This window comes from Sabethes cyaneus, chromosome 1 (assembly GCF_943734655.1).
Source record: "Sabethes cyaneus chromosome 1, idSabCyanKW18_F2, whole genome shotgun sequence".
In the NCBI taxonomy this organism is placed as follows: Eukaryota; Metazoa; Arthropoda; class Insecta; order Diptera; family Culicidae; genus Sabethes; species Sabethes cyaneus.
In genome coordinates, this window is record NC_071353.1 from 54,915,599 (window position 1) to 54,933,288 (window position 17,690).

A 17,690-nucleotide genomic window follows, 5' to 3' on the forward strand; every position below is an offset into this window, starting at 1 on the left:
ATCTTTGCTGCGAATTATATACTGATAGGAAAACGTCATAAGGTAGTCAGTTGACTGTAGTTTGATAACTGGTCAATCTCTCTTGGGATATGTTTGATTTTATTCTTGTGAAAATTTGTAATGTACATATCCGAGCATGAATAACAATGTGTTTCTAATACATAGCATTTAAATTCTCTATTTTTAGTTTCGCTAAAAAGTATCTGGCACACAACTTCCATATTCTACGCTATATTTCCTTTGCACAGAAGTTGGGGCAATCTGCAAATATGCATCACAAGGGTGGTGATTGAATAGTTATGGTTACTAGTGTCGTGAATTTCAGGCGAAAAGTGACAGTGTGATTAGTTTTTTCTCAATTGCATCCATGTGGTATGATTATAATAAATATTTGACAGTATCGACTAGTATTCTTGCTGCTGCAGTGAACGAAGCGCAGATTTTTGCAAGCTAGTCTGGCACTTTGAACTACTTCTGTTGTGCAAACCGGTCTTTCGAAATGGCTGCTAATGATAATCAAACTCTGCTGGATAACCGGAAAAATGGATCTATCAGTATCGTCGGAGGCAAAGGTAAGTTGAAAAAAAAAAAAACAAAAATATCAGCAATATTGTTTATACCTTTGCCCTAAGATTCAAACGCGCGTCATTAATTTCTTGGATTTCAAAAGCAGTTTTGATGCACAAAACAATAATAATGTTCGTAGAACTGTTTTCACTTCATTCTTCGCGTCCGTCAGAACACAATGATAAACTTTCGTGAATATATCTCTTGTTTTGCTGCTTTTGAAATCCCAGAAATCAATGATGCTTGTTTGAACCTTAAATTTCTTCTACCTTCAACTACCATCAGTAAATTAAAATAAATCAAGTAAATCCGGCGCAAGGTACCATTATTGCAAAACAATACATTCTGTTGTCAAAGAAACATACAGAGTGGTTTATTGCACCTGCACAACCCTCATTTAGCCAGCCGTCGATAGTTTTTCGAGATCCAGATTTGGATCATTCTTTTTGAAATTTCGTTTAAACGCTCCAGATCCTCGTTATTTATACAATTACATGGATTCAAACGGATCGGCTACTCGAAATTTATCGGGCAGTCAGTATAATCCAGTTAATCCTGTTGGAATAGCATTAAACATTAAACTAGCATTAAACTTAGCATGTGTTGCATAATGACTAAAATAAATAAAGATTTTGCAAGACAACTTTTGTTCCACTGAATGCGAAAAAATTAACAAACTAAAAAACTGATTTCGGACTTCATCAATGTGTCATAATGAGATTTGTGACCTCAGCCATTTTCTTCTGTATAGGTCATCAGAATGTTAATTCCATTTACCGCAGCTTCGTCAGAAACAAGTTTTGCTTTTATTCACAGGAGTGAATAATTCCTTGAGTTGGGGTCAGTCCCGGCGTAGTGGTTAGCATTCACGCCTCTCACGCCGAGGACTCGGGTTCAAATCCCAGCCCCGCAGAAGTCACGAATGACATAAGCTGTTAAAGTGACTATAATCTAACAAAAAAAAATCCTTGACAGGTTGTTGACAATTAGGGTAATTGATCTTGAATGGACCTATTTAGCGCTTTTTAACACCACCACTCGCACTCCTGCTCAATTTACTCGTCATTTATAAATAATATGTGGTGATGTTACTATTTGTTGGAAAGTACCACCTTTTTTCTACATTATCAGTACTTTAAAAATGTATAATTGATGAAACTTTTATTAAATATATCGTTTTTTGCCAAAGCCTTTTTTTGATCTTGAATGGACCCAACATGATCTTGAATTGGACCTATTTTTGATTTTGAAATGGACCTAAATTAGGATTGTCATAGTTTCTTCCATGTAAATGAACAAAATAATAACAAAGAATTTTTTTTAATAGTACAACTATACTACTGTTATTTATTAATAGCACACAAGGTTGAACAGCTTTTACCTTTCTTATACTCTGTTAGAAAGGTATGAAAGTCGGTTGAAAAATTTGAAATCAGTCACAGTCGCCGAGGGTCTTGTTTTTATGTCAGCCCAACAATTGAACAATGTTTCAGTGACTTGATATGCGTTATGTATGTATCTATGTGTGACATTTGTATATTGGGAATTTATTATTACCTGTTGTTCAGATATGGTTGAAACGATTTCCACGTCATAAAAAAATTAGTCGCCTATTAGTTTCAAAAATTTAAACCATTCATTAAAAATATGTAATATAACTTGTGTTAAATGTAGTTTATCAAGTACAGCTGGGTTCGAGTTTTAATTTAGTGACTACATATTTCTAAAGGTCAGACTTTTACTGACGTAGGACTACGTCTTACTGCAAAGCATCTAAAGGTTTGCGACAGCCCCTGTCGAACATTTTGAATATAAAACCGTTGCAATCGTGAAAAATTCGTTAATTAGTGGTAATTATTCAATTTTTGACACATTTATATGCAATTTTTTCAGTTGAAAAATGGTCTAGATTTTGCCACGGTTTCGATTTTGGCAACATAGGCGACACGCATTTGTTGTCAAATTCGAAATCATACTGTAAATGGTGCTTGAAAAAATTAAGAAAAGGCAGCACACGTTTTTCAAGACACGAATTCACGTTAATTTCCTGGTTGACGGTCCCGGTTGCAATGAAAATGTCGCTTTTGATGCCACCGGTATACCAATAGCCAGCCAAACCAGATATTTCCGAGCGAACTTCGACAGTTTCATATGCTTGAAAACATCTGCCACCTGTCCCCCTTCCGGTTACAGAAAGCTGTTTAAGGTCTGCCTTGTCGTAGGTCTCTTCTTCCATCACCTTCGAACTCCGTTAGAATCATTACATATAAAATCTTCAAGATCGTAATTTGACTAGCAGGTTTTGTTTGTCGTAACGATTTGGAGTCAATACCTTTTTTTATTTGTCCGGCTCATTTTGTAGCCTGATTTACGGTTGTAAAAGACATTCGCAGTTTATTTGCATTGTGCGAAATGATTATGTTACTTTCAAGTGTTTACAATAGATCTCCAATGAAATATTCTCCCCAATTTTTATTACCAGCCTATTACTAGATTACCCAGTTGTTAGCAATCTAGTACATTTTATGCACAATATATATAATAATTATCAGCAAATGCGGAATATATTCGCAGTGTTGTACAAGTATCAAACTGAAATGCAGAAGCTCGATGGAAGTAAAAATAGATCTAACGGCTTACAGCTTACCATGATCTAAATCGGTTAGATACATACTCAACTGCGAGCTAAATGGCGTGGTGCGACTCAAGTGAGCCGTTGTATCGTTTTCGATAAGCACGTGACCTCTATTGAATGAGGTCGCACACCAAGTCTCTGAGCAGACGACGGTAGCACGATGAAAATAGACAGGTTGATTGGCCGTGCGAAGAACTTGTTCAGGAGTGAAAAGGGAAAAGAGATATGGTAGTGCAGGGAACGTGTCGTTGATTGATGGAAACTCTAAGCAATTATTTATTGTTATTTATGTGGGTTTAATATATTTAAACGTTTGTCACTTTTCAAAATAATCACAATTTATACTACGGAACCAGTAGGGTAGGTATGGTCTGATATATGGGAATCCGAGTTCACAGCACTGCGACCGTACCGCCGTCTGTAGCCACGTGGTCTACTATAATAGTAGTACTTATACCCTGGATAATAATACCAATAGCCTCTCTTTCCGTACACCTTTACCACTGGTGGTCCATGACGATAGTAATCGTATCCCGCTTCCACAGAAGGGAAAATTCCATCGAATGAGAAAACAGTACAGAACACCAGAATTATTACGGTAATTGCCGAGACACGCATGGTTGTCTTCTAATGAAAAGTCTAAAGTGTAAAGTTTTTACAATCTTTTCTGTGTTTCATCGAAAGGTCAAGTTAGAACTGCTTGATACAGGGATCGGTTCACCTTTAATATTATGAAAAAGTACAATGAGATGTTGTTAACAGATAGTAAGCATGTGCATTTCCCACCATAAACAATCATCCATTTATAAGGGGAATTGAAAATTGCGCAAATAAGGTAGATGTCCCTTTCTATGCCATATGAATCCAAAATGTTGGATGTCGAAACATCTTGATTAGCAAAAGTTAGGAACATAAAAAATAAACAACTTCTTCAGCAAAAAAATCCAAATTACTGATAGGAAGAAAGAATTGTATTACATTTATTTTACCAAGAATAGTAACATACAATGATACTTGTCATTGCTACGATAAAATCAATGCATTTAAATTTTCAAACAAAACAAATAATTTTGGGATTTCGTAGAATTTTTCCATTCATTCAATAGATACATTCTAGGGTAGCGCAATTTACTTTAAGGTCAAATTTACTGGGCGTCACGTATGAGGAATTATTACCATCGGTCACAGGCGTATTGCTTGAAGAAAATTCACTTTCCCACTTAACTCTTATTCGACGCATATATCGCGAGTGGTGAGGTGGTGCTTCCTTCATGACAACCGTATTTTGCACGATTTTTCTCAATAGCGTTCTAAAGTTTTTAAATTTTTAAAGTTGATGACAAAACAGCTTTGAAGTTAAACATTTAACTAACATGGTTGCTATGAGCTGTTAAAATTGTATCATTCCTAGTTTCAAACCCCCCCTTATATCTACAATTTCTATTAAAAAACAAAAAACAAAACTCCGCAATGTAAATATTATCGTACATACATGGGTGGCATTGGTTTAAATATCCTTTGATCTATAGATAGCGGTTTACTCGTAATTATTTTTATAGCCTCAACATTTATTACGTAATTATTCGAACAGCGATCGTCATGGGAAAGATGTAACGGATGCAGTACGAAAAGCAACAACTGCTACGCGTGTAAGCGTTTCATGAGTGCTAATAGAAATGAATTCAATTTACATACAAGTGCAATTGATTTACCACTGAGAATGTGCGACCGCACAAGTTTATTGTTTTATCGCAATCGAAGGAAAACAGTTCAGAAATAATACATCACTGGTGGCCACATTCTCACTTGTTCCAAGACATCAGTAGTTAACCAGTTTGGAAGTTCCCATTCTGATTTTTGTTTATAATTCTAATGTCGTTCCATGCACTTGACAACAACTATGGTCAATACGAATATCACTGGTAAGCACGATAAGAAACCATAAATCACTGCTAATTGATTGAATCTAATTCAATCAGTGAACTTGAACCTATCAACCGTATCAGTTGCCTTGTTGCATTCTACTCAGCTATGGTGACGATGCTGACGCATCGCAAAACCTAGGGGAAACGTGAGACGGCTTAGATCATGAATGTGCAAATAAGGGTTTGAAAACGAGATTCCGGCGACTTATCATGGTTTTCAGAGATTGACAAATAGCATATTTTTACTTTTGTGTAGGGTCGCACGCCTTGTTATTAAATTATTCTAGCGATGAATTATGCAAGACTCCCTAGAATAATTCTTGTGAATGGCTGATATTTCTTTATTGTGGCGGCTATGCGGCGTCTGGAGTGTACATTTATTAAATCATTAAACTCGCACCCGACGGAATGAAATCTGTTGACAAATTGAATATATGGGATCGTTGTGTGTATTATAATATTGAATTGATTAATGCGGGAATCATTGCTCTGTGGTTGGCTAGCTCATGTGGTAATTCCTATTCTCGATCATATCTTCATTATTACACAATATGTATAAAGTGTCAATAACTATATCAAAGATATCTTGATAAGGGGCTGCGTGAACCCAATGATATTTGAACTGCTACTCCCAATCAGGTGGTTAATTTTATGAGTTAATTTTATTTTTTACCACTTGATTTGGTACTAGAGCTTACTGATACGATATGGCATAAAATAAAAAGAGGATATACCGCAGTGAATCAACTTACTGGTAGCGGAGGTACTAAGTGTCCAACACAGGACAGAACGATATTAAAATTTTCTCAATTATGATAATCGCTTTTGCTGAACACACATCAATACTACTGCTACCCGCATAACAGTCCCAATTTCTATGGTCCCATATAAATGGGACTGATATGCGAGTAGCGACAGAATGGTCCCTAGGCTAAAAACGCGTGACGTGTTCTTATCAGTAAGTGGCAACTCGTGGTCGTATTATAGTCCATCTGTTGAAGCAGAAAAATATGAAAATTGTTTTCTTTTATTGCTATCTACTTTAATATCGCATTTCTATGAAACATGAGCGACTACGAATTACTACGAATAGCTCGGTTTAATAATACCTCAGCATTAAGTTAAAAGGTCGCTATACGCCCATCGTTATCTTCATGTAAGGTACCCTGAAGCAAGCGGGACCTAAAAATTGCATAGTTAGGGTTTATTCGACTGTGTAATCCACCGATGATTATTTTAAAATTCTTGAAGACTACGACTATGTTTCATCCAAAAATGCCGTAATTAGGTTACTTTTAAAGCACAATTAGCTAACATAAAACACAATTTGTGAGCAATTACGCAGTAATGCAGAATTGTAACGCAATGTAGTTGAATATGTAGCTGTATCCAATACTTGCGAGATGTAATTTATGATTGATTCGGAAATATGATTATGATCTATTTGTTCTATCATGCCCAACACGACAGAGCAACTAAGTGAAACTATCATAAGAAATTTATTTATTTATTTTATTTATTTGTTTATTTTCCGGTAAGGGGAAAAGCCAAGCTGGAAATACATATTTTAATCGTATTTCCAACTCAGGCATAAAAACCCCTAAATAAAATTGTTACAATTGTCTTAACCTATTTTACAAATTTTTGAGTTTACAATTTATGATTTTTAATTTTCCCCTATTATGTGCTATTTTAATTACACACGGTAGACCTCTGACAGTCACTATTGACTGGTATTGAGGTCTTCTAATCACGACCAAGTTGCATTCAAAATTATAATTCTTTATCTAATCCAAACTACATGCTCAAAACATATGCTTTTAAAGCTTTTTTGAATTTATAAAGAGGGATTATATTTGAGATATGTGATGGTAAGCTGTTGAATTTAATCGTTGTGCTATATATGCAACCCAATCGTAGTTTGTTCTTGGTGTCGTTAATCGTAATTCATCTGTTGCGCGTGTTTCGTATCTGTGCAAATCACGATTCCTTTGTAAATTTATGTCACGCTTAATAAGGTTGTTTTTCATTTTGTATACAAATAAAACAGCTTCATAAAACTTAATTTGGTTGAAATTCAACATGTAATTATTCACAAACAAATTGGCTGTTCTTGTATTTCGATCGTTATATTGTTCCCAGAAAATAATCCTCATAAACTTGTTTAGTGTAATTGCTATTTTGTTAATGGCGTAAGCAGGAGCATTTTGCCAGATTATGTTTAGATAAGTTATCTGTGAGTGAACATGCGCATAGTACAGACACTTTCTTTCTTTAGAAGGTAGCATGAAACTAGTTCTTCTAAGCATGCCAAGGAATTTAACTATTTTTGAGTGAATATTATCTACATGACTATTCTATTTCATATTTTGTTAAATCAGTAGTCCTAAATAGGCATGGGTTTGGACCCTTTCTAGCTGACTATTTCCCAGAAAAAGATTGTGGCTGATAGAACTGAAACGATCCGTGCTTGATAATATCATGTACTTTGATTTTGCAGCATTTATGGTTAAACTATTATTAAAAAACCACTCATATATCAGTTTTAGGTCATGCTGCATATCACCAAATAATTGCTCCACCCAAGTAGCACTTGTAACTAATCATAAAAATAAAAAAATACAAAAAGGTTGCACAGCAGTTACATTTAGGATACTTGTAACGAGTTAGGTTACATAAAATTAAAAATAGTTACTTTTTAGTTTTCTAGTGACAAAAATCTCAAAAAGTTACCAAGTAGTTACCAAATGACCAAATTGAAACCTTTTTTTCGAACTGTCAACAACTTGGTCGTCGCAAAACAGTCACCTCTCAGTTACGAGTTACCAAATAGTTATCAAGTGACACAAATGAAACCTTTTTCCAAACTGTCATCAACTTGGTGGTCGCAAAACAGTTAATTTTCCGTTACGAGCAATTACGAAGTCAAAAAAAGTCGGCTAGTTACATTTTCGCAACAATTTGTTCACTGTTCCTTGTAAACACAACGGATTAAGGAAAAACTAGACCTGAAGAATATTGCTAATGGTAAAGATAAACAATTGGTACACGGGTTGTGAAATGCTCTTGTAAATGCGTTTATTTACTTAATTGATTGTACTTGGAATCTTCTCCGCACAGACATTGGTATTAAGTAAACAAATGATGATTATTCTCAAACGTCAAAACGATCAAGTTACATCGAAACGAAACCGGCAATGAAAATAGGTTACAGTGTAACTTAGAAATGACGACATAAGAAATAAGTGACTACAACAGATTTAATATTGGTTACCGTATAACCGATACCGTAACCAGGTCGAAGGCTAAGGTTACGTACAACTAGAATGTAACTGAAATGTAACCTTCTATGATTAACACTGCTGGTAACTGTTTTATTCAAACTGAAACTATTCTTTGATATTAAATTAACACTTTCTTTTCACAACAATCACTAAAAAATACCTTTTCCCGATATCAACAATGTGAACAATGAACAATGTCTGCTTAAAATCATTTCATGCAATATGCCGAAAACGATACAAAACTTCAAGGACGATGATGTAGTAGTTAGAACCAAAGGCAAAATGGCTATGAATTTTACTGTGATAGAAATGATAGCGAAAACAATTTGATTTTTAATGGTTTCTAGGTGAATGCTCCACTAATTAATTATTGCTAAGAATAAATTTAAAAAATCAAAAAATTAAAGTTTAAATTTTTATATTTGTTTTACAAAACATCAATTTTTCAAAGAAGTAAGTAACGAAAAGCTAGATTAAATAAGAGCGCGTGAATTTTTCAAAGCTAGAATCATGCATTTCACCATAAATTTGAAACTGCATTAAAATTTGTGCTGAAATAATAATTTATACACTCTTCTATATTCAACAGTTAAATTTACTGCTTGACGTTGACAGCCATAGATTGAAATAATAAACCTGCTACATTTTCGCTATGCAATAAAAGTTTCAAGATAACTAATTTGCCACCAATTGAAAGTCAATTTACAGTTTATGTGTAACTTCAATAGTAACCATTTTGTAACTATACATGTTACATATTGGTTATTGAGTAACTGTTAATGCAACCAGATTTAGTTACATAAGTTGCGCTATTTCGGTTACACAACTGTTATATTTTAGGTTACTGTAACCGAAGTTTTACATTTAAATTTGTCGCATATCAGCCGCTGCGACTCAATTGTGACAACGTGTGCTACTTGGGCATATTGTCAGCACTGTATACAATGACTGAATCATCTGCATACATTCTCAGCGTAGCCTTTAAAGTCACTTTGAATATGTCATTAACGTAGATGATAAACAAAAGGGGTCCTAATGTGGATCCTTGTGGTACTCCATATTGAATCATACATTCATGACTACTGCTAGCGTCTATCTGAACTATTTGTTTCCTATCATTTAAGAATAACTAAATTAAACCATAAGCATTTCCTCTTATGCCATATTTGTATAATTTGAGTAGCAACATATCATGTGGGACACAGTCAAATGCTTTAGATACATCGATGAAAATTGCCGAACATATTTTCTTCTGATTCACGCTTGTCTGAATCTCATTGACTAGGCTGACTACAGCACTTGTAGTGTTCGAGTGAGGTTGAAATCCAAACTGGCTTTATTAATTAAATTATTTGTAGTAAAAAAGTGTTGCAACCTTGTATGGATAAGCTTTTCAAATGGTTTAGACACATTAGAAAGAATTGAAATAGGCCTATAATTTCCAACATTAGACTTACTACCTTTCTTAAAGATGGGTGTAACGCGTGCCTTTTTTAATTGCTCTGGGAACACTCCTTCAATCACTGACCGGTTAAAGAGAGTAGTTAACGTTGGGAGTATAATATTTGCATTCTGCTTCAAAAATTTTGAAGGCATTAAATCTATACCGGCAGAACTCGAGCTTTTCATTTCTCGAATGTAATTTCCTATTTCTGTTTCCGATGCAGGTAGCAAAACGATTGATCTTGATGTGCTACTATTGAAAGTGCAAACTTGTTGCTGACCATTGAACTCATTTTGAAGAGCTCTTTGTAGTTGACAAGGTATGCTAACAAAGTATTCATTGAATATATTACAAATTCTAGTCTTATCTCTTACTGCTGTGTTATCAACTTTTTTTATCGTTTGAAGATTTTTTGGGAAAAACAATATCATTCATAATATCCCATACTTTCTAATATTATAACGATTATTCTCAATCAAAAGTGCATAGTACTGCTTTTGCTTTTGTCGTATAATCTTGGTAACATAATTTTTTTGTCTACAATAATTTGTTTTAATTTGTGGATTATTTGGCCATTCTATTGTTCTTCGATACAGCTGTTCTCTAATACGAATCTGGTTAAGCACATAATCGTCTATCCAGGGAGTTTTGGTGGATCGTTTTTGTCTAATTCTAACCTTCTGTGAGTTAGACCTTAACGCGCCAGAAGTTATTATACACAATTCGTTCAAATTTGCTGCTTGTGGAGCCATTCGACAAAGATCTAGAGAGGCTTGTTCATAATCGTACTTTGTTACTTCAACATCTGAACTACTTATTCTAAAGTTAAAAGCACCTTTAAGGCTTATCAACATTGCTCTATGATCAGTAAAACTTATATCGTGTAAGCCGACAGTATATTCATAATTAAACATATCCGTGAATCCATGATCGATGATTGATCCTGACAAACTATCACCGTACGTGAAACTATTTGTCTCTATATTGTTGAGAAACGAATATCCATTTGAAGTAATCATTGATTGATTCTGGTCAGAAGCGGAACTCAATAGATTTATATTGTAGTCACCTACACATAGCATACCACGGTAATTTTCTAATAAGTTATCGAAAAAGTTGATACTTGCTGACAATTCGGCATGAGGAGGCCTATAAACAACTGCTACCGCCATCCGGGGTGAGATTGTGCCACGGGGGTGAGATTGTGCCACGGGGGTGAGATTGTGCCAAAAACCAAAAATGTTTATTTGTGAAAATTTATCATATCTATAGAAACTGGTGACCTAAATTCAAAATGATGATAAACATAACATATTTATTCATAACTTAGAATGGAACATAGATAATATTAGCAAACCATTTAGCCTAAACAGGGTTTCAAAGTTCGCGATCAAAAATACTCGGAAATAACGCTTGTAAAAAATGTCCTGCATTAACCAACCCAAACTAGAAATCGCATCAACTTGCTATTTTGAAGGTATATAAACTAATCATTTACAATGTATTGAAAGGTTATTATGCGTTGGATAAGTGTTGATTACGAGAATAATATTTTTCGAAACTTTGTACTTTTCGAGCTTCACGGGGGTGAGATTGTGCCAAGCTATACTGATCGATCCAATTTGTGGATTTCACATACACAACAAAAATACGTCAGTATACACTAGTACACTCACATTCTTTACTATTGAGCACAATATTTTGACAGATTAGATTGCATCATCCATTTTGGAGCAAACAGCATCATAGGTATGCTAAATAATTCAAACTAATTTTTACTTTTTCTCTGGAAATTTCAGATACTTTGAATAAACACTTTGAATATAAGACGAATATATTGTACCGTGTACAAACTGTCAGTTTTAAGGAGCGGGGAGGGGGGTGGGATAGGCCACATGTTCTGCGGCCGCAGGTTCTCGAACGAAGTAATGGTTACTTTTGTTAAATGATCAAATAGGTATGCCCCCTTAGGATATACCCCTTCATATATCTCTCCCTTGTTAACCCTAGAAACGCTACTCGCTATATAAAGGCTGCCCATTGATTACAAACTCATTTTTAGTTTTTCAGACCTCTCCGGGTCATTTTCGTTCATACTTTTTGTATGATGCGTTATTTTTGGCCGACCCCCTGCCCTTAATAGTCCACTTAGTTCATGGACGGCCCCATATGAACTACTTTATACTGATATTTATGTGTATTGTTTATAAACATACTAATGTTCACTGTTTAGGTTTTTAGCCTAACTTTATGTTTTTGGCACAATGTCACCCCCTAGAAGGGGGGTGTTGAAATCAACTTAGCTCCTACATTGTGTGTATACTAAGCTAAAGAACAAAAACCTGTGCTTTTTTGGCACAATCTCGCCCCGGATGGCGGTATTTTAATTTTTGGGAATCGAAGTGCAACTACTATTAAACTTCCCTCAAGAAACTCTTCAATAATTAGCGTCTCAAAGACAACGGAGCGATGAATGAACATACATGCACCGCCACCGGATCTCGACGTTCTCGGACAAGCGTACCTCAACATAGTCTTTTAGATGGCATATATACAAGTCTGCAGGAGACAGCCGCATCTCCGTAATGCAAATGATATGGATAGTAGATTGATAACTAGATACGTATAATTCTAATTCATTAACTTTATTTCTAATGGAATTAACGTTAATTGAAAGCACATTCAAAGTGTTTTTGGTAAATATTTCGTTAGGTGACTTATGAGTAACAATTAGATTATTATTTAGATTAACATTTTGTAAAAAATCATGTACAGATTTTTGCATTTCCGTTTGGGCTATAGTGAGGGCATTTAGTGATGACCCAAATTTCATGTTCATTTGATCAGTCTTCTTCAGACACTCCATATTTGCTTCACACTTCTGATCAATATTGTTGACAGTCATTTGCAAAGCCTTTACCGACATAAGAAGTTCACTCCTAGTTTTACTGTTCGTGTGTGCAGTTTCACATTGAGCTGAGCAATAAAAGCAGTTGTTTTTTGCACTTTATTGTAACGTGCCTCAGATAGTCCGGCACATTTCATATGCAGACAATTGCTGCAGAACAGACATTTTACATTTTTTTTCGTCTGTTTTGATGTCGCTGTTACAGACGAGACACTCATCCATGGCTGGACGTTTGTTACGACCACTCATAACAGCAATTGTTCTCAAACGATACCGATAATTCCTACCGATTATTTACGGAAGAATACAAATTGAAACAAATAATGTTCACTAAATTTCCAAAGTTTTGAGAAAGCACTTTCAATCGTAATGCTTCAAATATATTTTCGTGGCGGTTTTTCTGTGTAATTACCGAAATAGTAACGCTATAACATCCAATACGCTTTGTTGTTTCACTTCAAGATGCAAATTAGCTTAATTATTCAACTTTGCTTTACCAGATTCAATTAACATCGTTTATGTGCCACCAGAATGTAACCAAACTCGTAAGCCCTCATAAGCCATGCTAATAGACTTCTTTTCTTGGATCCTCTTGGTTTAGTCCTTTTCGGGTTTATTTCGAAGCTTTACCGATATAAATATTATGCAATTGAACTGAAAATGTTCGGTAGTACAGCTAAAAAAATCATAAGATAGGAAGTTTTATTCTAAACCACTTTGTTTTTAATAGGTCCCACTTTCTCCGGGCGCTCTGAAGTGCCACCTTCATTTCGACCCACATATTCAATGCCGTTTGTCAAATTATGCAACTAGTTTTCGTGTGTAACTCGTTACTAATGCACTAATAATGTTTACGTATTGTCAAAAAAACACGTACTTTTACGAACACCGGGACCAAATAATCGTTTATAGAAAGGTGCGTCCAACTTAAAACGGAAATTGAAAACGACACTCAAAATAAAAGTTTAATTTTGATGTTTTTTTTCTGCTTTTGAGTACCCTTACCACTGTGTCCATTACTTTGAACTATTGTGGTATGACACGTTTATTTTTTTTTGCTGTTCGCTTCAAGCTTACCTGTTACTTACTGAGGAAGTGATAGGCTGGTAGCTGGAGCGAGACAGGTGCCAATCAGGGATGTCTTGGTTTATGAACCTTGTTACCCTGATCGGCGACGCAAACCAGATCTCTCTAGGCTCTATAGTATGTTCTTTTTGAACCCAATATAAATTTACCGAGTTCGCCTGGCTTAGTTGCCGTAAGAGGCAAATGCAGTCCCAGACAATTTTTGAGGAGCACGTAAAAGCTTTAAGGGCTTTTAGTGTCGCTTGGCTATCAGAGAAAGTGCAGATATTAGCATGTCTGTATTTCCTTTTAAGACAGACGTTTGTACATTCTATTATAGCTTTGGTGCTTCAATTTGCTTCGCTTTAATTTTGGTGTTTGGCAAGCCAATTATAATTAAACTATAATTTTAATGTTTGCGTTGGAGTTGCATATTCAATTTGTAGAAAGCTTCAGTTTGAGAAAATCAGGTTGAAGTGATTTATGGGCTCCGTTCCCATTTACCCCGTATTCCCACTTGCCCCGTGGTACCTTATATTGCATTTTATAGCCAAACTCAACTGGTCGTAGTAAAAGTACTATGTAAAAGTGCTAGGATAATCTAATAGGATTATATACTTCCAGATCGATTCTTAGCTCAAGCTAGTCAAATTCATAAATTTTATTGTCCGTGCTGCTAGTACGAGGATCAATCAATGAAAACATGAAAAAGTAAAATTTTGTCTTCCGTATTCCACGCATATTTCAAAACACCAGAAAAACCTTTGGTGATAATCTTTGATTTAAAGCTCTAAAGCCGTCTATGTAGAGTAAATCACAGCATGTTTGCATTTCTCACTTAGTTAAAATTTAGATACCGTAGTATCTAGTTATAAGGAATGGATCAAATAAATGAATCTTCTGTACCAGTAACAGTAATTTCAAACCTTAAAAATGTTTTTTTGCTTTAGAATATTTTATTTTTTGAAGTTAGTCAAAGAGTGAGAGTCCTAGTTTTAATTAAATTGAAGTATGGGGAAGTCCTCTATGGCCGGACAGTCTCTATGACCGGACACTAGGATTTCTTAAAAACAAAGCTTTATTAAAATATTCGGAAAGCATGTAACAATAGTAAATTGTAAGATTTTACGGTGTCCCAATCTTGACGTCTTTGTTACAAAAGGTAAACAAATGAGAACTGTCGAACGGTTCAACCAATAAAACAAAGAGAATCAAGTAAATTTCATAAAAGTGTTGCAAGCAGTTGTAAATATTTTTTGCTTATAATATTGTTTTTCTCCATATTAAAGTGAAAATATATGTAACTAGCTGACCCGACAAACTTCGTATTGCCACAAATTAACCTGTGTTGTACATAAATCATGAATCTCGGATGATCTTTGTCACTATCTCGAGTTTTGCAAGCCCCCCAGTGGGCGGCGCTTCCGACGGCGGGTCACCGGCAACACTCGCGACCGGCTCGTCCTGAATGATCTAGTGTTACTATAGATAGTTTTTGTGGTCTTGTTATTAATTAATGTTTTATGGAAGAGTCTCGAATTTCTCGAGTTGGATTAGTTTTTGAGTTTCGCAAAAATTTCTGTTTTATTTGTATGAGAGTCCATATCTCCCTACCACAGGGGTGAGAGGTCGGTCTCTAACTATCATAAAATAAATTCAAGACTGAAAAATCTCCTACATGCTAAATTTGGTTCCATTTGCTTGATTAGTACTCAAATTATAAGGAAATTTGTATTTCATTTGTATGGGAGCCCACCCTCTTAAAAGGGAAAGGGGTCGTAATACACCACAGAAAAAAAATTCTGCCATCTAAAACTCTCACATGCCAAATTTGGTTCCATTTACTTGATTAGTTCTAAAGTTATGAGCAAATTTGTATTTCGTTTGAATGGGAGCCCCCCCCCTCCTAAAAAGGTAAGAAGTCCTAATTCATAATGGGAAAAATGGTTGCCTCCAAAAACACCCACATGCCAAATATGGTTCCATTTGCTTGATTAGTTCTCGAATTATGAGGAAATTTGTATGGAAGCCCCCCCCCCCTCTTAAAGGGGAGAGGAGTTACAATTCCCCTTATAAAGAGGGAGGGGTCTCAATTTACCATAGAATAAATTCTTGTCACCGAAAACACCCACATGCCAAATTTGGTTCTATTTGCTTGATTAGTTCTCGAGTTATGAGGAAATTTGTATTTCATTTGTATAGGAGCCCCCCCTCCTAAAGTGGGGAGAGGTTCTTATTCATCATAGAAAAAATTCTTGCCTCCAAAAACACCTACATGCCAAATTTGGTTCCATTTGCTGGATTAGCTCTCGAGTTATAAGGAAATTTGTATTTCGTTTGTATAGGAGCCCCCCCCACTTAAAGTGGGGAGGGGTCCCAATTCATCATAGAAAAAAATTTTGTCTCCAAAAACACACACATGCCAAATTTGGTTCCATTTGCTTGATTAGTTCTCGAGTTATGAGGAAATTGGTATTTCATTTGTACAGGAGCCCCCCCTCTTAAAGTGAGGAGGGGTCCTAATTCAACATAGAAAATTTTCTTGCCCTCGAAAACTTTCACATGCCAAATTTGGTTCCATTTGCTTGATTAGTTCTCGAGTTATGAGGAAATTTGTATGGAAACCCCCCCTCTTAAAGGGGAGAGGAGTTATAATTCCCCTTATAAAGAGGGGAGGGGTCTCAAATTACCCTAGAATAAATTCTTGTCACCGAAAACACCCACATGCCAAATTTGGTTCTAATCAAGCAATAGTTCTCGAGTTATGCAGAAATTTGTGTTTCATTTGTATGGGAGCCCCCCCTCTTAGTGGGGGGAGGGGTCTCTAACCATCACTAAAACCTTTCCTGGCCCCAAAAACCTCTACATGCAAATTTTCACGCCGATTGGTTCAGTAGTTTTTTATTCTATAAGGAACACAGGACAGACAGACAGACAGACAGACAGACAGACAGACAGACAGAAATCCTTCTTTATAGGTATAGATTTGTATTTCATTGGTGTAGAAGCCCCCTCTGTTAAAGTGTGGAAGGGTCCTAATTCACCATAGAAAATGTTTTTGCCTCCAAAAACCTCCACATGCCAAATTTGGTTCTATTTGCTTGATTAGTTCTCTAGTTATGAGGAAATTTGTATTTCATTTGTATAGGAGCCCCCCCTACTAAAGTGAGGAGAGGTCCTAATTCATCATAGAAAAAAATCTTGCCTCCAAAAACACCTACATGCCAAAGTTTGTTCCATTTGCTTGATTAGTTCTCGAGTTATGAGGAAATTTATATTTAGCTTATATAGGAGCTTCCCCCTCCTAAAGTGGGGAGGTGTCCCAATTCATCATAAAAAATATTCTTGTCTTCGAAAACCTTCACATGCCAAATTTGGTTCCATTTGCTTGATTAGTTCTCGAGTTATGAGGAAATTTGTATTTCGCTTGTATAGGAGCCCCCCCTCCTAGAGTAGGGAGGGGTCCCAATTCGTCATAGAAAAAATTTTGGTCTCCAAAAACACACACATGCCAAATTTGGTTCCATTTGCTTGATTAGTTCTCGAGTTATGAGGAAATTTGTATTTCGTTTGTATAGGAGCCCCCCCTCCTAAAGTGGGGAGGGGTCCCAATTCGTCATAGAAAAAATTTTGGTCTCCAAAAACACACACATGCCAAATTTGGTTCCATTTGCTTGATTAGTTCTCGAGTTATGAGGAAATTTGTATTTCATTTGTACAGGAGCCCCCCCTCTTAAAGTGGGGAGGGGCCTAATTCATCATAGAAAATATTCTTGCCTTCGAAAACCTTCACATGCCAAATTTGGTTCCATTTGCTTGATTAGTTCTCGAGTTATGAGGAAATTTGTATTTCGCTTGTATA

The 17,690-nt window shown here is 35.6% G+C and overlaps 1 protein-coding gene across 2 annotated transcripts in view; it reads left to right on the top strand.

The window, feature by feature from the left end:
* The window catches only part of LOC128734987 (equilibrative nucleoside transporter 1), a 44,532-nt gene that overhangs the window by 13,009 nt on the left and 13,833 nt on the right, over nucleotides 1-17,690 (top strand). Inside the window, exon 2 of one of the 2 annotated variants that reach the window (XM_053829427.1) lies at nucleotides 188-572. In XM_053829427.1, coding sequence (XP_053685402.1) covers nucleotides 500-572 — 73 coding nt within the window. In that variant the 5' untranslated portion in view covers nucleotides 188-499. Of the gene's footprint in view, nucleotides 1-187; nucleotides 573-5,002; nucleotides 5,125-17,690 lie in introns of those variants that run through there. The other variant, XM_053829436.1, reaches the window with a different exon arrangement.